The 22,539-nt window shown below is 43.3% G+C and overlaps 1 protein-coding gene across 4 annotated transcripts in view; it reads left to right on the top strand.

Annotated features, from left to right (window-relative positions):
* Nucleotides 1–22,539, top strand: part of TFDP2 (transcription factor Dp-2) — a 1,395,463-nt gene that overhangs the window by 538,444 nt on the left and 834,480 nt on the right. For all 4 annotated transcript variants that reach the window (XM_044071065.1, XM_044071064.1, XM_044071067.1 and 1 more), the window contains exon 4: nt 21,301–21,348. In XM_044071065.1, the coding sequence (XP_043927000.1) occupies nt 21,301–21,348 (48 nt within the window). The remainder of the gene's footprint in view (nt 1–21,300; nt 21,349–22,539) is intronic.

Below are 22,539 nucleotides of genomic sequence, written 5' to 3'. Positions count from 1 at the left end.
ACAAAAGAGATTGTACAGAGTAAAACATAAAACATTTAAGCTCACAATTCAAAAGCATTCAAATCAATACAGTACAGTATAAGAAGTATACTTCCGTTGGTATGAGTACCAGTCCTGCTCTTGGTATGAGTACCAGTACTGCCATTGGTATAAGTACCAGTCCTGCTCTTGGTATGAGTACCAGTACTGCCGTTGGTATAAGTACCAGTCCTGCTCTTGCTATGAGTACCAGTACTGCCATCGGTATAAGTACCAGTCCTGCTCTTGGTATGAGTACCAGTACTGCCGTTGGTATGAGTACCAGTACTACCGTTGGTATAAGTACCAGTACTGCTCTTGGTATGAGTACCAGTACTGCTCTTGGTATGAGTACCAGTACTGCCGTTGGTATGAGTACCACTACTGCTCTTGGTATAAGTACCAGTCCTGCTCTTGGTACAAGTGCCATACTGCTGCTTTCCAACTGAAAGGTACATCCTCACCCAGAAAAATATTGTTAGAATACTAGATGTTTACTGCTCCTTTGTTTTCCACACTTGTATTGTAATTCCATCACTACCATGGGTGCTTCCCTGAATTTTTGTTACTTATTGCATCTTTAATTTCACTTTCCTTTATTACTGATGATAATGCCCCTCTTTCTTCTTCTGTTAACCAAGGACATTGTAATTTGCTGAAATGTTATCACTTCCTCTGTGTTCCTCTCAACCTCCTCGTACAGTATGCTATAACAACTCACCATTACATTAACTATTTTTCCTGGGTCCACTTCTGCCTTGGCATTCTCATATTTCTTGATTTTAGTTTTTCACCCTCTTGTTGCAGCAAACATTGAGCTGACAATTTGCTCGTTCCAGGGTTATTATGAAAAAGCAGTTTTTAAAAGCATTGTTCAATGTTCATTCATGTTTGAGTACATGCATGGACATCCTAGCTTCTTTCAGTTATTCTTCATATTGTGTTCCACTTATTCTTTTTTGCTTACGTTTTAAAAGCCCTCTAGATAGCAGCTCTGCTTGCTATTCCATGTTTCATGTGTTTTCATTGTGGTCACTTTTCTTACCTTTGGTTTATAATTATCCCAGTTCTTTGCAAGGTTATTTCTGCTTAGGCTCAAATGTAAATTATACCATGACCCCCCCAAAACGTGCACGCTGATTGGCCAGCATGCCCGTTGTAAATCGAGTTATACTAATGGAAAAAGGTCCGGTCGCCCGGACTTTTTTCCATTAGTATAACTTGTTTTTTTAAAACACTGTTTCGCTATGTTAAATGGATTTAACATAGCGAGACAGCTTTAAAATAAGCAACGGAGATCTCCGTTGCTTATTTTAAAGTTCTCGCTATGTTAAACCCATTTAACATAGCAAGACAGTGTTTAAAGCAGCGAGAAAGCAAGATCTCCGTTGCTTTTTATGTCTCGCTATGTTAAATGAGTTTAACATAGTGAGACAGTTTTAAAATAAGCAACGGAGATGTCCGTTGCTTATTTTAAAACTGTCTCGCTATGTTAAACTCATTTAACATAGCGAGATTGAAAAAGCAACGGAGATCTTGCTTTCTCCGTTGCTTTGCTCACACTCTGATGTACTGCGCAGGCGCCGCAGTACATCAGAACTGCCGGATGCCAGACATCTGCAGAAGGGCAGTAAACAGGCATTATACTATGCCATTATTTAAGAAAAGTAATAGTTTCTTTTCTTAAATAATGTCATGGTATAATAGCAATAACCATTCTGGGTGTGGTAATGCTAAATTTACCCACGGTTGGCTTTGTTTGGGCAAACCACGCCAACCGTGGGTAAATTTAGCATTACCCACACCCAGGCGTGGGTTATTGCTATAACATTTCAGTTAAAGTTTGATCATTCATTTAACTGCTTTCTTTTCTGGTAGAATCAAGGAAAATGCCACTGTTTATCAGAGTGTAATATTACTTGTTTACAAAACATAATTTGCATTGGTGCATGATCTGACACTGTCACCAGATATGTTTTCGTGGTTTGGACTATGATACATTATTCTTTTAATATGTAACATCTGTCTGATCTTGACCAGGCACCATATTTCACTGAAAATGTGTATTCCATTTCTTTCTGCCTTATTTTCTTTTCATTGTAAGCCCACAAACAAGCATATGTTTGTCTAAGTATCTACTCTCAGACTGTATTGTGTGGTGTCATGACCCTCTAAAGACACCTCCTTATTTCCTATATTATTCCAATCTCCTGCCGCTGTCATAATTCCTTGAATTGTAACTTCTCCATTAATATTTCTTCATATTCTGTCTCTGTACTTATGAAGTATATAGTGCAGTCAGTTTGAGCCTTGCACCCCTGCCAACAACTTCTAAACCACTGTCTTCCTGCTTGTCTTTTATTTGTTCCTTGTTCGTTATTCCTATACCCCTTTTTTTACTTACTATTAAAACATCCTATGTTTTGCTGTTCTTTGACTTCAGCAAAGAAACCCTTTTTACTGATTTTTCTTTACAGAAGTATCATGTTTTTTTATGATTCAGGTTCATTTTCTGTAACATGATTACTTGTGCATTCTTGTAACAGATGTAGGTCTGCATTTTCTCTTTTTATTTCTTAGCAACTGTCCCATTTACATTCCAAGCCAGTAAATCAAATTGTGCAATAGTAAAGGGTTTTTATTCTAGTTGACTTTATTCTTCGTCGGTTACAGAATTGTCCTTCATAATCTGAATTTATCATCTGTGTGCCCCTTCCTCATAGTCTGTTTTAATTACCTTTTGTGGCCCCTTGTGTATGTTCCCATAGTATTGTCTCAAATGAACCTTATCCTTTTTAAAACACACAGTTCCCATCTTCCCTGAGGTATAAACAAAATATTAACTGTATAAATAATTTTACAAAGTCAGAGAGCTGATGCTGTGCACAAACAGCCACATAAAGCTTGTTCCAGTGTTTTTATCTTTCAGTCACTGTTGGGCAGAATAACAACTATTCTAAATGACGGATCTATGTATTCTTGTGTGTGATATTTTATTTCTAAAGCAGCCCCTCTATGCTTGCTGCAGCCGGCCACACTCCAGGTGTCTCAGTTTCTGATGAAATACTGCTTCAGGTGTTCCTTCATCCTCGATGATGGCCTGAAGATGAACCCTAAAACCTTTGTTCTGTCTACATTAATTTTGTCTGTTTCCCAAAGTTGTTGCAAAAGTTGAAACAAATGAAGACTATCCCTTTGCAGCAGCAGCAGTCCATAATCTACAAAAAGCCGCCTTAACCTGCCCCTCCTCCCATCATACCCCTCAATATCAGAATTTGTAATGGCTTTTGCTAGTGACTCTAGCTGTAAGTCAAGAGCAGCACCAGGAGCTCCCTTTGTGAAGACCCTTCATATCCATTAATTGCTTTGATATCTGCACTAATATTTTCACCAGTTCAGTGGAATTATTGTACATTTCTTTCAACATGGCTGTAAGCCTTTGTGGAAGCTTCATCTGTTTTAATCAAGTACATATCCCCACTTGACCCTGTCAGATGCCTTTTCAGCATCTAAACATACAATGACCAGCAATGTTTCTTTCCTCTGAGTACCCTGTATTGCCATTTTTTTTTACATCTTGTCAAAGGTTCTTCTCACCACAACTCTACATTTATCCAGACCTGTCATCTTTGACATTACCCTCACCAGTCTGTCTGCTAAGATAGTCGTATAAACTTTGTAGTTATGGTTTAAGATAGAGATGTGTCTGAAGGAAGGTGGGTACTGTGAAAGTTCTTTGTAATTTTCTATTGTAGTGTACTGAATGGTGAGAGCCCTGCCTACGTAATCTCAGTGCCTGGCACAAATGCTAGACCTTTAACCATTTCCCTTCAGGCCCAGTAGACTACCTCCCCTACCAGTGCACCATCTTAAGATTTTTCTTGCCACAGTTCAGTTAGCATCTCAAGCAAGTCTGTTGCTTCATCAGTCCTTCGAGTCAGCCCTGAGCCAGAGTTTATAGATAGGAAGGGAGCCCAGAGTGCGACCAGCAACCTGGGTTTGACTGTCAAGTCAATCAGTTGTGAAGCCAACTGCAAAGATAGGAAAGACAACATTATTTTACTGGCTCACCTGTCGAGGTGGGGTGCAGTGGTGTGGGTCACAAGCAGGGATGGCAAGCCTGGTAGGGACACAGGATACGTATCCTATGCTTACAGGTATTGGGGTCATTCACCAACAGATATTCTCAGCTGTAACAGCCTTATATAATTGGACATTATGCAATGGGGGTGGGGGTGGGGGGTCAGGCATACAAATTAAAAAAAAAAAAAAGTCCCTATGGCCTCAGGTGTGTCACTGCATTCGGACACCAGTCTCCTATCAGGCAACAGGAGAATTTTGGAGTAGGTATGAGGAAGGTCATGACTGACTACAGGCATCCATATTTGAGAAAAGACACCAGTATTAGTTAGTGGTCTGCTGCATAGGATCCAAACAATTATAAAATGATGAATCTGCTTTTCTTCGTGGTACTGCCTTAGCAGTGCATGATTTTGTAGATGTCTGACACAAAGGTTAATAATTGGAAGTACAAGATAGAGATTTCCATAGTATCTTGTCTTTTTTTTTTGGCTTGGGTTCACCACACAATATGTTCACTTCTCCTTAGCTTGCTTATTTTAGTCAATATACCATCAAGTGTAGGCAGAATACCCAGAAAATTACCACAGGTAGAAGTCTCAGATGGTCTAAGCATGTCATTGCAGCCACTTTTGTTTATTTATTTTTTAACATGTACTGTATTGACCATTGCAAAACAGCAACATAACACTTCTACAAGAACATTTTCAACCATGTAAACATAAAAAACATCTGTTAAATGTGAACAGACATACTGTTTTGATTCAGTAAATTCATGCAGATTTTGACACTGACCCAAATAAAGAGAAAAACAAAATAAACATGAAAAACAGTAATTAATTTGTAGAGAACATAGAAGTTCAGATGTAATGCATCATAACTTGCTTCCACAGTTGATAAAGTGACTAAATTAGCTGATGCTGGTGTGGTTGCTTCCAGAAAGGTTATAATTATATATCATCACATTTGATATCTCCTTTGTGAGCATTTTACTCTCACTGCTTGCTGGTAAGCTAAACCCCTTCTCTACTTTTGAGATTACTTTCATTTAGAAAAAATAACTATCCTTAGGTGCACTGGCAGATTTCTCAGGAGGCAGTGTGTGGATGTTCATTGTGCATACAGCTGCAGTCATAACAGATGGGTTCTCCTGCTGTCAGGCGGGTCCTTGGTCGGCCAAATTCCAAAGTCTAGGTCCGGCGTCGGTTGTCGTCGCTTCGTCCCTGACGTCAGTGCGACAGGGGTATAAAGGAACCAGCCGACGCCATTTTCTTCAGTCTTTCTTGCCGCGCGGTGCCCGAAGTAGAAGCAGTTCGCAAGTGCCGGTCGGCCAGCTCCTGAAATTACGAAAATTTGGAAACCGAAGTCTTCTTGAAAGCTAAGTACCCCGTTGCGGAAACTTTTCTTGCCTCGGACCGATGTCAGACAAAGTTAATAATTGTATTTAATGTGGGAAGCAAATACCGCATAAGGATTTCCATTCCCTCTGTATACCTTGTTTAGGCCCAGACCACAACGTCACGGTCTGTCACTTTTTTGCTACATTCAACAAACGCACCATTAAGCATCAGGCGGAGTTCGCCCAGCATTATTTTGGAAAAACATTTTACTATATTATGTCGTCGGATACTCCGACTCCAGTTTTGTCTAAAAAACGCAAAGATAAGGACCAACACACGAGGTCCATGGCCTCTACCGACACCACGCCAAAGCAGACTACACGTGGTCCGGTTCTCAGCGAGGCGCCTGCGCAGCCCCTGACTACCGACGACACTTCATTGGCGGTGTCTCCTGTGCCCGAGGTTGCAGGCTCCTCAGTCCACACCCCGACTACAGATACCGAAGCCATTCCTGGCGTTGAACCTCAAAATGTGGATAGGTCTACCTCCACTCAAGGTGTCTTCAGTCCTTCCTCTTCTTTTTCCATTAAGGCTTTCACTAAGTCTAAAGCAGCCATGCATTCTAAGAGACAAGCTACACAGGGCCCATCTTCAGGCCCCATGCCTAAAAACAGATGCTTAAAATGGCTGAGGATGTAATTACTCTTATCCGGGGTTCTCAACCCCCACTGGACAAAAGGCCCAGAGTGGAGGAAGAATCCTCCTCCTCTGATCAGGGCTGCATTATTTCAGAGCACTCTGATGATCAGGAACATTCTTACTCCCCTTTTGAAGACTCTGATGCAGAGGAGTCCATTCCTTCTGTACCCCCCCCCCCCCCCAGAGGATTATTCATTTGGGGAAACTTTGCATACCTTAAGGGAACACTTCCACTGGGAAGGCCAAGATTATTCAGATTCCAAGAAAAGGCTTAGAGAATTTCTCTTACTACCTCAGGACAGGCCTCTGGCTATACCTCCTGTCTTGGACATCCTAGATGATGTTTACTTGGAGGCCTGCCTTAACCCGGATTCTCTGCCTCCAGCCCCAGTCAAGCCTGACAAGTACTGCAGGGTTCCTGACTCACACCAATTTCTATACAAAAGCCATGCTGCTGACCCAGAAACCATCTCACAGGGCCCCAAGGGAATTAAGGCTTCCACTGCTAAAAATCCATTACTTTCCGAGAGAGATTCCAGATCCTTAGAAAGGTGGGGAAAAAAGGTATATACTTCGGCTACCTTAACCATCAGGGCCTTAAACTGTCAGTTCCATATGCTAAAATAGCAACTGTTTTTGTTATCACAATTGAAAAGTAAAATGTCACAACCTGAACAACCAGACTTGAAGGAGTTGCAGGATTTGATGCATAGTGCAGAACAAGTGGGTAAGCATACCTTACAATGTGGTTTTGATGCTCCACAGGCCTCATGTAGAGCTGCTGTTACAGGATCAGTCATACGTAGACATGCCTGGCTCAAGGAACAAACCTTGCCTGATCATGTCAACGCTAAATTACTAGATGCCCCTCTACAAAAGGATGTATTATTTGGTGCCAATGCTGAGGAGGTATTAAGGAAAATGGAGGAAAAGGCTAAATCAATGCAAACTGTGAAAGATTTTCTACAGGTATAACCCCCACGTTTCAGTAGAAATTGGTCTTCCAAAAATTGGTCCTTTCCAGCCACGGACAGACCCCAAAGAGGTAGATACAGGCGCCCGAGGGGCAGAGGACAATCCCAAGGATCGTATAGAGGCAGACAGTGGCAAGCTCCTACACAAAGAGGTGGTGAGGATAACTCGCAATCATTCAGAAAGCAAGCCCAATGACTTTCCCCTTTGCATGCCAAGCAAGACTTAAATGGCAGCACCCTTAGGAGGAAAACTGGCATTATTTTCAAAAAATTGGCATATTGTCACAAAAGACAAATGGATCCTGGACATTATAAACAGAGGCTACAGATTCCATTTTCACACCCTTCCAAAAATGAGAGGCATGCCAAACCTGCCACACAATCAAAGGGCAGAGGCACAAAGGCAAATTACAGATCTTATAGACATGAAAGCTATTCAAGAGGTACCTACGCACGAACAAGGTCAAGGTTTTTATTCCAGACTATTCCTGGTACCAAGGAAGGGAAAAGATTGGAGACCTATTCTGGACCTATCCATCCTAAACACATTTCTACTTGTACCAAAATTCAAGATGCTCACTCTACAGCAGCTTCTTCCCATGCTGGGCAAGGAGTCTTGGCTGGTAACATTGGACCTCAAGGAGGCATACCTGCATGTCCCAATCAGACAAAATTGCAGAAGATACCTCAGATTTCTTGCAGGTTCAACCCATTATCAATTCTCTGCATTGCCCTTTGGCTTATCTACTGCGCCCAGAGTATTCACGAAATGCCTGGCATCAGTAATTGCCTACTGCAGACTTCAAGGGATACAAATATACCCCTATGTGGACGACTGCCTGATCCAAGCGGACAGCAAGCACATTCTTCTGAAACATCTGGCTTATGTAATAATGTTGTTGAACTCTTTGGGATACACAGTCAACAAAAAGAAATCAAGACTAATACCCTCTCGAAAGATAATTTTCCTGGGTGCCAACTTGGACACAAACACCCAGATGGCCTACCTCACGCCAAAGAAGCAGGGGCAACTAACTCAGTACTTCAGAACACTAGCAAATTGCACCAGGCTGACTGCAAGGAAAATCCTGCAGGCTTTGGGATTCATGGCATCTTGCATCTTATTAATCCCATGTGCAAAACTGCATATGAGAAAACTTCAATGGTACCTGAAAAACCTATGGTCTCAACACAGCCACAGTTTGGAAACAATAATACCACTTATTCCATGTCTACAAAAGGAATTTCTGTGGTGGGCCCAAGCATGCCAAACAAACACAGGTCTTCCATTCAGCAAGCCTCAAACAAATCAAGTCATCACAACAGACGCCTCGGACTACACCTGGGGGGGCACACATGGCAGATTGGTGCATTCAGGACAAATGGTCCCAAAAAGAAAAGCACCTTCACATCAATCAAAAGGAAATGCTAGCAGTAATAAATGCTATTATAGCTTTCAAAGACCTTCTGCAACCAGGTCAACTATTGATAAGAACGGACAACACCACAGTTATGTGGTACGTAAACAAATGAGGAGGAACACATTCATACCCCCCTATGCAGACTGGCCATGCCCCTTTGGAACATGGCCATGGACTTACAAATCGAACTGCAAGCACAGTACTTGCCAGGCAAGGAAAACACGCTGGCAGACAACCTAAGTAGAAATATGACAGACCCACACGAATGGAAGTTGCATCCAAAAGTTTTTACAGAAATAATCCAAGCCTGGGGAAGGCCAGGCATAGATCTCTTTGCCTCCCACAAAAATCACCAATTGACAAAAGTATTTTCAAGTATTTTCCATCCAAAGGCCTGGAGAGTGGACGGTCTCTTTCAGTTGGACATCAATGACAGTTTATGCCTTCCCACCTCTTCCTCTGCTGCCCAAAGTTCTATTGAAAACCAGAGAGCAGACAGACCAAAGAAGATTCTCATTGCTCCAGACTGGCCAAGACAACACTGGTACCCACTCCTGAGGAGCCTGACACATTCTCCACCATGGACCCTGCCTCTAATGCCTCTTCTCCTGACTCAGCACAGCTTCAAAACTCTTCACAGCCAGCTAAAAACACTCAATCTAGCCGCATGGAAGATTCCTTAGCATCACAACAGACCCTACTCTCCAAGGAGGTGCAGGATGTCATTTTGGAGGCTAGAAATCTGTCAACTAGAAAAGCTTACTCCGCAAAATGGAAACGGTTTTGTGTCTGGAATGAGAAAAAGGGTCAGGATCCTGGAAAACTGAATTTACCTCAAATACTACAGTATCTAGCTGAGCTGCTAAGCAGTGGACTTTCATTCTCCTCCATCAAAATCCATACCTCAGCCATTTCTGCAGAATACAGCACTGATCCAACCTTATTCTCTCACCCTCTCTTAAGACAGTTCCTCAGAGGGGCTAAGAATCTAAGACCCCCAAGGAAACAACCAATACCTGCTTGGGATCTCAATTTCATTCTGAAAAAACTGACCTTGCCTCCCTTTGAGCCAGCTGCCTCATCAGATTTGCAATATTTATCCTGGAAAACAGCTTTCCTTCTGGCTATTACCTCAGCTCGTAGAGTTTCAGAACTACAAGCTCTCATGGCTGTGCAGCCTTTTATCATCTTCCATTAGGACAGAGTTTCCTTACGAACCAACCCGTCCTTTATGCCTAAAGTGGTATCTAGGGTAGCTTTGAATCAGGCCATACACTTACCTACCTTTTATCCTAATCCTCAAAACAAAGGGGAGAGATTACTACATTCCTTTGACATCCACAGACAACTGCGTTATTATTTGGACAGAACAAAGCCTTTCAGAAAATCAGAACAGCTCTTTGTGTCCTATGCTGTAGGAGCTCAAGGAAAGCCAATTTCCAAACAGACAATCTCAAAATGGATAGCCCACTGCATACACTTTTGCTATTCTTTTCATGGCAAAACTGTACCTACAGGCATCAGATCTCACTCCACAAGGGCTACAGCTACCTCCGCAGCTTTCCTCAGAGGAGTTCCTACTAAAGATATTTTGGAAGCAGCCACTTGGAGTTCTATGCATACCTTCTCCAAGCACTACAACCTACCATTATACTCCAAAACTAGAGCAGGCTTTGCCACTGCAGTCTTGCAGGGCATCCTGGCTCCTCCTAGTTCCACCTAGTGCCTACCACCCCTTTCTTAGCTTTGGGATTCTACCCATCTGTTATGACTGCAGCTGTATGCACGATGAACATAGTACAGTTTTGTACCTACCATAAATGTAGATGTTCGAGTGCTAATACAGCTGCAGTCCAGGTTTCCCACCCTCCTTCCCCTCTTGGGACAGGCCTGTGGGCTAACACCTCCTCATACAACTTGATTGGGATATTCATTTATGGTGTATTTGCTTGCAGCTACTGTATTTTGATTATATTGCATTGCTTTATTACACAAATTTATGTATTGCCTTCCTTTTGGGGGCATCTGACATCTGGGGCAAGAAAAACTGAAGAAAATGGCGTCGGCTGGATGTTCATCATGCATACAGCTGCAGTAATTACAGACGGGTTCTCCGCCGTCAGGCGGGTCCTCGGTCGGCCGAATTCCAAAGTCTAGGTCCGGCATCAGTTGTTGTCGCTTTCTTTCCTGACGTCAGTGCGACAGGTGTATTTAAGACACAGCCGACGCCATTTTCTTCAGTCTTTTTTGCAGCACGGTGCCCGAAGCAGAAGCAGTTCGCAAGTGACGGTCGGCCAGCTCCGGAAATTACGAAAATTTGGAAACCGAAGTCTTCTTTAAAGCTAAGTACCCCGTTGGGGAAACTTTTCTTGCCTCAGACCGATGTCAGACAAAGTTAACAATTGTATTTCTTGTGGGAAGCAAATACCACATAAGGATTTCCATTCCCTCTGTATACCTTGCTTAGGCCCAGACCACGACGTCTCGGGCTGTCGCTTTTGTGCTACTTTCAATAAACGCACTATTAAGCGTCGGGCGGAGTTCGCCCAACACTTTTTTGGTAAAACTTTTAATTATAAGATGTCGTCGGAGACTCCGACTACCGTTTTGTCTAAAAAACGCAAGGACAAAGACCGACACGCGAGGTCCGCGGTCTCCACCGACACCACGCCAAAACCGGCTACACGTAGTCCGGTTCTCAGCGAGGCGCCTACGCAGCCCATGACTACCGACGACCCTTCTCTGGCGGTGTCTTCTGTAACCGAGACCGCTGGTTCCTCGGCCCACACCTTGACTACAACTACCAAAGCCACTGTGAGTGTTGAGCCTCTTAATGTGGACAGGTCCACTTCCACCCATTGTGTCTTCAGACCTTCTTCTTCCTTTTCCATAAAGGCCTTTACTAAGTCTAAATCAGCCATGCATCCCAAGAGGCCTGCTGCACAGGGCCCATCTCCAGGCCCCATGCCTAAAAAACAAATGCTCAAAATGGCTGAGGATTTAATTACTCTTATCAGGGGTTCCCAACCCCCTCCAGACAAGACACCCAGAGTGGAGGAAGATTCTCCCTCTTCTGAACAGGGCTCCATTATTTCAGAACATTCTGATGAAGAGGAGCATTCATACTCCCCTTATGAAGATTCTGATGCAGAGCAGTCCATCCCTTCTGTACCCCCCCCCCCCAAGAGGACCTTTCCTTCGGGGAAACCTTGCATACCTTGAGGGAACACTTCCATTGGGAAGGCCAAGATTTTTCCGATTCTAAGAAAAGGCTGAGGGAATTTCTTTTGCTTCCTCAGCACAGACCCCCTGGCGATACCTCCTGTCTTGGACATACTTGATGATGTTTACTCGGAGGCTTGCCTTAATCCAGATTCCCTGCCCTCCTGCTCCAGTCAAGCCTGATAGAAGTACTACAGAGTTCCTAACTCTCACCAATTTCTTTACAAAAGCCATAATGCTGACCCTGAAACCATTTCTCAAGGCCCCAAGGGAATCAAGGCCTCTACTGCTAAGAATCCATTACCTTCCGAGAGAGAGTCTAGATCCTTAGAAAGGTGGGGAAAAAAGGTATATACCTCGGCCACCCTAGCCATGAGGGCCTTAAATTGTCAGTTCCATATGCTTAAATATCAGCAGTTTCTGTTATCACAATTAAAGAATAAAATGTCACAACCTGAACAATCAGATTTGAAGGAGTTACAGGATATGATTCATGGTGCAGAACAAGTGGGTAAGCACACCTTACAATGTGGCTATGATGCTCTAGAGACCTCAAGTAGAGCTGCGGTTACAGGATCAGTCATTCGTAGACATGCTTGGCTTAGGGAACAAACCTTGCCTGATCATGTTAAAGCTAAACTACTAGATGCTCCTTTACAAAAGGATGTATTTGGTACTAATGCTGAGGAGATACTACGGAAAATGGAGGAAAAAGCTAAATCTATGCAAACTGTCAAAGCCTTTCTACAAGTATAACCACCACGTTTTAGCAGAAATTGGCCTTCAAAAAACTGGTCCTTTCCAGCAACGGACAAGCCCCAAAGAGGTAGATACAGGTGCGCAAGGGACAGAGGACAATCTCAAGGATCATATAGAGGCAGACAATGACATTCTCCAGCACCAAGAAGTGGCGAAGACAGTGCACAACAACAATACAGGAAACAAACCCAATGACTTTCCCCTTTGCAGGCCAAGCGAGGCTCAGGTGGCAGCACCCTTGGGAGGAAAGCTGGCATTATTTTCAAACAATTGGCATATTGTCCCAAGACAAATGGATCCTGGACATTATAAACAGAGGCTACAGATTTCATTTTCACACTCTTCCAAAAATGAGAGGCATGCTGAACCTGCCACACAATCAAAGGGCAGAGGCTCAAATACAAATTTCAAAGCTCATGGGCATGAAAGCTATTCAAGAGGTACCTATGCACGAACAAGGTCAAGGCTTTTATTCCAGACTATTCCTGGTACCAAGGAAGGGAAACCGATTTTTAGCCCATTTTGAACTTATCCATCCTAAACACATTTCTACTCGTACCAAAATTCAAGATGCTCACCTTACAGTAGCTTCTTCCCATGCTGGGCAAGGATTCTTGGCTGGTAACATTGGACCTCAAGGAGGCATACCTGCATGTCCCAATCAGACAAAGTTGCAGAAGATACCTCAGATTTCTTGCAGGTTCAATCCACTATCAATTCTCTGCATTGCCCTTTGGCTTCTCTACTGCGCCCAGAGTATTCACAAAATGCCTGGCATCAGTAATTGCCTACTGCAGACTTCAAGGGATATACAGATTTACCCTTATTTGGACGATTGCCTGATCCAAGCGGACAGCAAACACATTCTTCTGGAACATCTGGCTTATGTGACACGGTTATTGAATTCTCTGGGCTACACAGTCAACAAAGAGAAATCCAGACTTACTCCATCTCAGAAAATAATTTTCCTGGGTTCCAACTTGGACACAAACACCCAGATGGCCTATCTTACGCCAGAAAAACAGGGGCAACTAACTCAGTACTTCAAGACGCTAGCAAATTGTACCAGGCTAACTGCAAGGAAAATCCTGCAGGCTCTGGGCTTCATGGCATCTTGCATTCTTCTAATCACATGTGCAAAGTTGCATATGAGGAAACTTCAATGGTACCTAAAAACATATGGTCTCAACACAGCCACAGTTTGGATACAATAGTACCATTAATTCCAAGTTTGCAAAAGGAATTCCTATGGTGGGCCCAAGCATGCCAAAAAAACACAGGTCTACCATTCTGCAAGCCTCAAGCAAATCAAGTCATCACAGCAGACGCCTCAGACTACACCTGGGGGGCACACATGACAGACAGGTGCATTCAGGGCAAATGGTCCCAAAAAGAAAAGCACCTTCACATCAATCAAAAGGAAATGCTAGCAGTAATAAATGCAATTACAGCTTTCAAGGACCTTCTGCATCCAGGACAATTATTGATAAGAACAGACAACACCACAGTAATGTGGTACATAAACAAACAAGGAGGAACACATTCATACCCCCTGTGCAGGCTGGCCATGTCACTTTGGAACATGGCTCTGGAATGGAAAATCGAGCTTCAAGCACAGTACCTGCCAGGTTTGGAAAACACGCTGGCAGACGATCTAAGCAGAAATATGATAGACCCGAACAAATGGCAGTTGCATCCTCAAGTGTTTACAAAGATAATCCAAGCGTGGGGAAGGCCAGACATAGATCTCTTTGCCTCCCACAAGAATCATCAATTGACAAAATTCTGCTCAAGGACATACCATCCAAAGGCCTGGAGAGTGGACGCCCTTTCTTTCAGCTGGGCAGCAAGGACAGTTTACGCCTTCCCACCTTTACCTTTACTGACCAAGGTGCTCTTGAAAGCAAGAGCAGACAGACCAAAGATGATACTGATTGCTCCAGACTGGCCAAGACAACACTGGTACCCACTCCTGAGGAGCCTATCACATTCTCCGCCCTGGACACTACCTCTAATGCCTCTTCTCCTGACTCAGCACAGCTACAAAACTCTTCACAGTCAGCTGAAAACGCTCAATCTGGCTGCATGGAAAATTCCTTAGCACCACAGCAGACCCTACTCTCCAAGGAGGTGCAGGATGTCATTCTGGAGGCCAGAAGGCCATCTACTAGAAAAGCTTATTCCGCAAAATGGAAATGGTTTTGCGCCTGGAATGAGAAAAAGGGCCAGGATCCTAGAAAACTGAATTTGCCTCAGATATTGCAGTATCTAGCTGAGCTGTTGAACAGTGGACTTTCATTTTCCTCCATCAAAATCCATGCCTCAGCCATTTCTGCAAAATACAACACAGAATCCACCCTTATTCTCTCACCCACTCTTAAGGCAGTTCCTCAGAGGGGCTAAGAATATAAGACCTCCAAGGAAACAACCAATACCAGCATGGGATCTTAATTACATTCTAGAAAAATTAACATTGCCTCCTTTTGAACCAGAACAAGGGACAACCATTCACATTACCCCCAGCCAGGCAAACACTAACAACGGATGCTTCAGATTATGCCGGGGGGGCCACATGGCAGGAAGATGCATTCAGGGTACATGGTCCTCAAACCAAATGCATCTACATATCAATCTAAAGGAGATGGTAGCTGTTCAAAATGCCCTGACAGCCTTCAAGGACCTACTTCATCCGGGACAACTACTGATAAAGACAGACAACAACCACGGTCATGTGGTATACAAACAAGCAGGGGGGCACACATTTTTACCCCCTTTGCAGACTAACCATGACTTTGTGGGACACAGCATTGACTTACCAAGTACATCTGCAGGCGCAATTCCTGCCAGGAAAGGAAAACACTCTGGCAGACGAACTAAGCAGAAACCTCATGGATCCCCACGAGTGGCAGCTGGATCCACAAGTCTTCAGCTTGATAACAGGGAATTGGGATGCCCGGACATAGATCTATTTGCCTCCCCTCACAACTACCAACTAAAAATATTCTGCACAAGGACTTATCACAGGCAAGCATTGAAAGTGGACGCCCTATCTTTCAACTGGAAAAAACTATCAGTATATGCCTTTCCTCCACTGCCTCTCCTCCCCAAGGTACTCCTAAAGGTCAGACAGGAGAAGCCAGAGATGATACCGATTGCCCCAGACTGGCCCCGCCAGTACTGGTATCCAATCCTAAGGAACTTGTCTCAATACCCAGCTTGGACCTTACCTCAAATACCTCATCTACTGTCCCAGCAAAACAATCGGATCCTGCACAGCCAACTCAGTACTTTAAACCTGGCAGCATGGCAGATAATGTAGTCATACAAAACACACCTCTCAGTAAAGCTGTGATGGATGTCATTTTGGAAGCCAAGAAGGCCTAGTACTAGAAAATCTTATGCTGAAAAATGGAAGAGATTCTGTGCTTGGAACCAGGCACAAGGAACTGATACAGCTGTTCCAAATATTCCTCAGATTTTGCAATACTTAACTGAGATACTGGACAAAGGCCTATCTTTTTCATCAATTAAAATTCATGCCTCTGCCATTTCGGCTCATTACAATACAGAGCCACCAATCTTTTCTCATCCTTTATTAAAGCAGTACCTCAGAGGAGCCAAAAACGTAAGGCCTCCAAGGAGATCACCAGTGCCTGCATGGGACCTCAACTATGTCTTGGAAAAACTCACCCTGCCTCCTTTTGAGCCAGCTGCTACTGCTGACATAAAGTTTTTATCTTGGAAAACAGCTCTGCTCCTAGCAATAACTTCTGCAAGACTGGTTTCAGAGCTACAGGCACTCATGGCTGTGGAACCTTTTATCATGTTTTATCCAGACAGGGTCTCTCTGAGGACAAACCCAACATTTATGCCTAAGGTAGTGTCCAGTGTGGCTCTTAACCAAAATATTCATCTGCCAACTTTTTATCCAAATCCACAGAACAAGGGGGAGAGAATTCTGCATTATTTGGACGTACACAGACAACTTAGATTCTACTTTGATCAGAACCAAAGTTTTCGGGAAGACAGAGTAATTACTAGTGACATATGCTGCAGGATCACAAGGAAAGGCCATCTCAAAGCAGACTATTTCAAAGTGGATAGGCCACTGCATTCGTTTCTGCTATTTACACCATGGCAAGCCAGTGCCTAAGGGCATTAGGCCACATTCAACCAGAGCTGCAGCCACTTCAGCAGCCTTTCTCAGGGGAGTACCAACCAAAGACATATTAGAGGCTGCTACTTGGAGTTCAGTGCACACCTTTACAAAGCACTATCATCTGCCACTCTACTCTAAATCCAGGGCAGGCTTTGCCACTGCAATTCTGCAGGGCCTCATAGCCGCTGCTAATGTTGTTTAGCTCCAGCATCCCAACCATAGCTTTGGGACTCTACCCAAATGTAATGACTGCAACAGTGAAACACGGAGAACATAGTACAGTTGTGTACACTTACCATAAATGTAGATGTTAGAGTGTATTCACTGTTGCAGTCCAGGTTGCTCACCCGCCATACCCCTTTTTTCTGCTGGAACTTTTCTTTCCTTCTCTAATTTATACAACCTATGTGGTGTATTTGCTTGTAGATGAAGGTAAAGTTTATATTGGTGCATGTATTTATATATATATGTACATATTTTGGCTACCCTTTTAGGGGGCACCTGACATCTGGGGCAAGAAAAAGTGAAGAAAATGGCATTGGTTGCTTCTTTTATACCCCTGACGACCTGACGTCCGGGAAGGGGCGACAGCAGCCGACGCAGGACCGAAGACTTTGGAATTCAGGCCGACTGAGGGCAACCTGCCAGCAGGATTATCCAAATGTAATGACTGCAACAGTGAATACACTTGAACTTCTACATTTATGGTAGGTACACAACTGTACTTTCTACTGTATCCATTCAGGTCGCTAAGCTTCTTGCTATTTCATGGAAGTTGCTAAGGAACCTCATTTCTGTCATTGATGTCTGCAGTCTTACTCCTTTCTGTTACTACCCAGATCCCACAACAGTAGATGAGGGTGGGGGCATATATTTGACAAGTAAATTGAGAGCTTTGTTTATGATTTGGCTATTGCTTCAATCACCACAGTCCCTGGTATAGTGACTACAGCACCGTCACTGATTTGCCCATCCTCCGATTGGTATTCTGATCCAGATGAGAGCAATACCCAATGATAATCCAGTTTTCCCACTTGGCATAACTCCTCTCCAGTCAGTTGTAGAGAGAAAACCATTCATTTCCCAAAGAGAGCTGTTGTCTCTGATGTAGAAATATACTTTATTCCAGCTGCTTCACACTTAGCAGTGAACTGCTATACTTTTGTAACAGAGATGGCAGTCGCTTGAGGCCAAGTGGGCAGCATTACCTGCACACAAGAGGAGATGCAGTAGTTTTATCACCAAACACAGTAGACCCTGGCTTGGCCTTGAAGTATGTCCATGAAGTTCATGAGCAGGAGTGGAGAATGAGATATGTCCTTTGTCCTACAGAGACACTGAAGAGGCTCAGATTAACATTGAAAATAGTGGCCTAACTCTTCCCTTGCAAATGTACAGACCAAATGGCTTGCAGCAGAGGTCTTACGTCTCTGTACTGTTCTAGCACCTTGCACAAAGTGTGCTGTTTAAATCATCGTACACTTTCTACAAAATACAAATAGATCATCTTGTAGAATTTTCATTGCCCAATTGCCATAGTAAGGATAAAGAGTTGACGTGTTATTCCACACCCAAGGCAGAATCTGCACTATTGTTCCTGAATAAGTGATCCATTTTCAGCATGTTTTCCATTACCTGTTGTAAGGTTTTCTTAGGAAAGCTGAGAAACATGGTCCCCCTAGAAATAGAACACCTCCACCTCTCCCCCTTTTTGAAAATTAGTATTGCCATTCCAGTTTGATAATCCAGACACATTGTTCCAGCTGTCCACACAGAATTAAAAAGGCATTGAAATTGTTCAAGCATTGGACATTTCTGAAATGTAACCACCTTAGTAATTACCATTATCTGCCTGTCAGCATATGGGAGATTAATAACCTGGTGATGAATTACTGACGGGTGAGGTGATGTCCTGCATCCACTTCAATTCCAGGTGACTAGAAGAGAGCGTTCATCATTCCACCACATTTTCAGCACATTATAGTTGCATTAAAGAATGTTTTTGCGTAGGATAGGACACCCATCTTGCTGAGAGTTGTACATTTGCTAGTAAGCTTAACCCTCTTAACTAGTGTGGGAAAATTAAGGGGTGCATAGTACAGAGCCCCATGCTTGAAGGGAGTGGGGGGGGGTCAAAGAAAACTAATGTTGGACGGGATTGTGTGAATGCTTTTTCTTACTGTTTGCTGTACAAAATGTTGCTCACAGTTCTGTACTCACTGTCGAGGCTTAAATACCCTTTTCCCTGAAAGTAGAGTGTCAGTGTTGCATGACTGGTACACATCACTGTGTGCTACTATGCCCAACTGTGTGGTGCAGAGGGAAGAAGCCTTGAGTGCAGCCTTGGTGATTTGAATTTGAATAGTAGCTTGGGATTAGAAAAGCTGAGTGGGGAAGGGTAGGAGTATGCAGCTTTGGCACACTTTTCTGTCCTGGGAAAAGGCATTGGTGGTTCCTGGTTTGTAGAACACCAGCTGCTGCATTCTGTGAAATTGTGGCACTGGTGAATGCATCACTTGTAAGAATCTATGTGAGACCATATACACACACGGGGGGGGGGGGGGTCTCAGGAGACCCTGTGGTGATGTTTATTTATTTATTTTATTTATTTAAATTTGTTGACCGGGAGTGTCCGACTGGACGTGGGTCCATTTTCAGCAGAGGCCCGGGGAGAAAAGCTCCACAGTAAAATAAACAGACAGTAGTTACATTGGATTACATAGTGATTAACAACATATAAATTACTTACAACATATTTACAGATGAAGAACATAGTACATCAATAGACAACTAGAATCTTTATCGGTGAAGTACATAACAGACATTAACAAATGTAACAATGAGAAGTTCCTGCTGTATAATAAGTACTAGGCTTACAAGCATCTGAGCTTGCTATCATCAAGGTAGTTAGTGGAGGTGAAAGAAAGGTAGTAGTTGGATGGGGTGGATGATATTAGAGTGGGAGTTGCAAGGGCATAGCCAGCATGTTTTTAGGTGCGCTTTTAATAAAGTTTTGAAGTTGGTGCAAGATGGTACGGAGGTAATTGTGGGTGGGAGCGAGTTCCATAATTTGGCTATGGCGCAAGAGAATAGTGCTTCACCAGCAGAGTTATTGGCTTTAGTGATCTGCAAGTGATTTTTGTTGCTGGATCTTAGTGGTTTGGTGGTATGATAGGGTTGGAATAGATTCTGGAGGGATGGGACATTTAGTGGATGGTTTACTAGTTTGTGGGCGAGTGACAGTTGATACCACTGAAGGAGGTGAGGGAGTTCAAGCCAGCCCAGTTCAGCAAGTGAGAGACAGTGGTGACTACGGTAGGATGCCCCTGTGGCGAATTTGGCGATTTTGTTGTAGCAGGTCTCTAGCTTGTTTAGATCACATTGCCTTAAGTTGGTGTATACTGGAGAGGCATAAAGTAGGGTGGAGATAAGGTGGGAATTTGCTATGGAAATCTTTGCTGCTTTGGTGAGAAATTGTTTATTTCTGTATAATGCTCCTAGTTTTTTGTGGACTTTTTTTATGGTCATGGATATGTGAATGTTTATGTTACACAGTGGGGAGGTTAGGATCTTAATGTCTGGTGCCTGTGGCCGGCATGGTGTGAGTATGTGGTTTCATGGCTTAAGACACTGACTGCCTGGCTATTTGGAGGACCCCCCCCCTTTCCCCAAAGCAGGCATTCAGAAGAAGGGGTATAGGGTGAAGACCCAACTACCCTCAGACTACCTGGATTGATAGCACTGCCCAGACATCACCTCTGTGCTGCAGGGATGACAAATGGGGTTGAGTCTTGTTAGGAGGGGCTTAATGGTCAGTAAGCATGAGAGGAAAATGACATTAAAAAAAAAAGCCCTCCTCTTTTTCCGTTGGCTCAAACTGTAATATTGTTGGGGTACTTATATGGGAATGTATGAGCCCAAAGTGCAAAGGCAGGTGTGCTGATTACTTGCATGAACTCTGTAAAAGCAACAATGATTCTACCAGAGTCCAGACAGATAATGGCATCTTAACTCCATTCTGGTTTATTTATCATACCCATACCTGAACTTTTTCTGACATGTAACATACATATCTCTTGTAACAGCGTGCAATGCCACATATAGTAGGATTTTTATTTCGTTATTAAATCGATATCCACAGAATGGTCTGGCCTATACTATTCTAATTTCAGCCATAACCCATGCAGAAGTAAAACTGAATTTTGAAAAAATGTTTTGTTTTTGTGCATGTGCACATGCATGTGTGTTTTCTTCTTCTTGGAAGGGAGGTGCTTACTTTCTGAACAATGACAGGTCCTCTGCATGAAGTCAGTTGTACCCGAATTGGTAGAGTTTAGCTGTTAATCATCACACTTGTATAGAGAGATGTCATTATGGAGACTGCTACAGTTGAATGTTTACTCTACCTGTCTTTAGTCTGTAGTTTCATTGCTAGTGTTGGCTTAAAATGTATTGAGTTACTGATGCTTTTAAGCTTATTAATTTTTTTCTTTATTACTTCTTTTTAGCTTCATAGGCCAGATGTAAAAGTAATAGTTTTGTGTTTTTGGTGTACTTGTCAGCTTAATAGAAAAAAAAAGCTATGCTCATAGAAAGCTATACTTAAACATGTTAACTTTTTTATTTAGAACCCGAAAAAGAAGCCATGAATTTGTAGTATCAGACTACTCGGAGAGGTGAGTGTGGAGTGGTATTGTATTGTATTCGATTACTATTTTGTTTTTATTATTTATGGAGGAGCATAATGAGCATGTGTCTGATTTTGTAGTCAGCAGGAAAGGAACGGTAGCAGAAAAGCTGTTAAAGATGGCATCTGTCCTGGATGGACACATGAACAATTTACAAATGACAGTCAGCAGGCCCTGCTAAATTAGAACCATTCCAAGTGGGTGAACATAGAGATGTGCCTTGGGTTTCTTAACATTGTATTTTAAGTTCACATATAGGCTGGGATCTGTAGACAAGTGCTGCTCAAGCAAGGAGCGCACTGCACGAATGTAGCAGGCATTGGACAGTGCCTGCATACCCAGGCAAAAAAAAATGTGTGATAACAGTTAGAGCTGGAGCAGTCACATGAAGACCAGGACTGTGATAAAATGTGGCAGGAGCAGCGCTACAGCAGTGCACATGACCACTGTGAGTGAATTCAGGGCTAAGGCATGGTAGTTGCCCAAGGTGATGTGTGTGCCCAAACACAATGCAGCAGTACATGGCTGCAACTGGTAATATACAGCCACAAGTAGGGCAGCACAGCGGCTAACTGAGAGTCCATTGTGGATATGCAGGATAAAATATCAGCCCTGGAAGGACAGGAGATGGGCATGTACATACAAGAGGGGTGGACAGTTGGTGATGGGAAGGTTGGACAATGAACAAGGAGTAGGGAACACCACAACAGGGAGCACACAGGGAAGGGAATAGGGTGGGCTTCCAGCATGATTGTCTGTCAGGCTGGCCTAGAGGGCAACAAGCCCAGGTATCACCCACCTAGGTGGCTGATGTTATGTTCCAGGTAATCCTCTGAAAGATCAATGAGTAGGATCTGACAGGTGTACCAGATGGTGCTTCATGGGGGCAGGACAGGCACAACCTCAGAGAACACAAACACACACACACATGAGTTCCTGCTTCTCCCAAATAGTGAGTTTGGAATTAGTTTCACTTTAAAATATGATCGTTTTTAGATGGATTTTTTTGGATGTAGATGTCACATAGCTCTTAGATGGGACAGAAAGTACAGTTTAGGAAACAATTCCATCCATAGAAGGTCTTCCGTATATGTGGACAACTGCCATCCTAAACATATAGTAAAGAATATCCCCAACTCCCAATATGTGAGGCTTAGAATTTGTAGTGAAGAGGAGACT

Source organism: Protopterus annectens, chromosome 5.part0 (assembly GCF_019279795.1).
Source record: "Protopterus annectens isolate FY-2018-M chromosome 5.part0, PAN1.0, whole genome shotgun sequence".
Taxonomy (NCBI): Eukaryota; Metazoa; Chordata; order Ceratodontiformes; family Protopteridae; genus Protopterus; species Protopterus annectens.
Note: the sequence above shows the minus strand (reverse complement) of the source record. Positions and strands in the feature narration are given on the sequence as shown.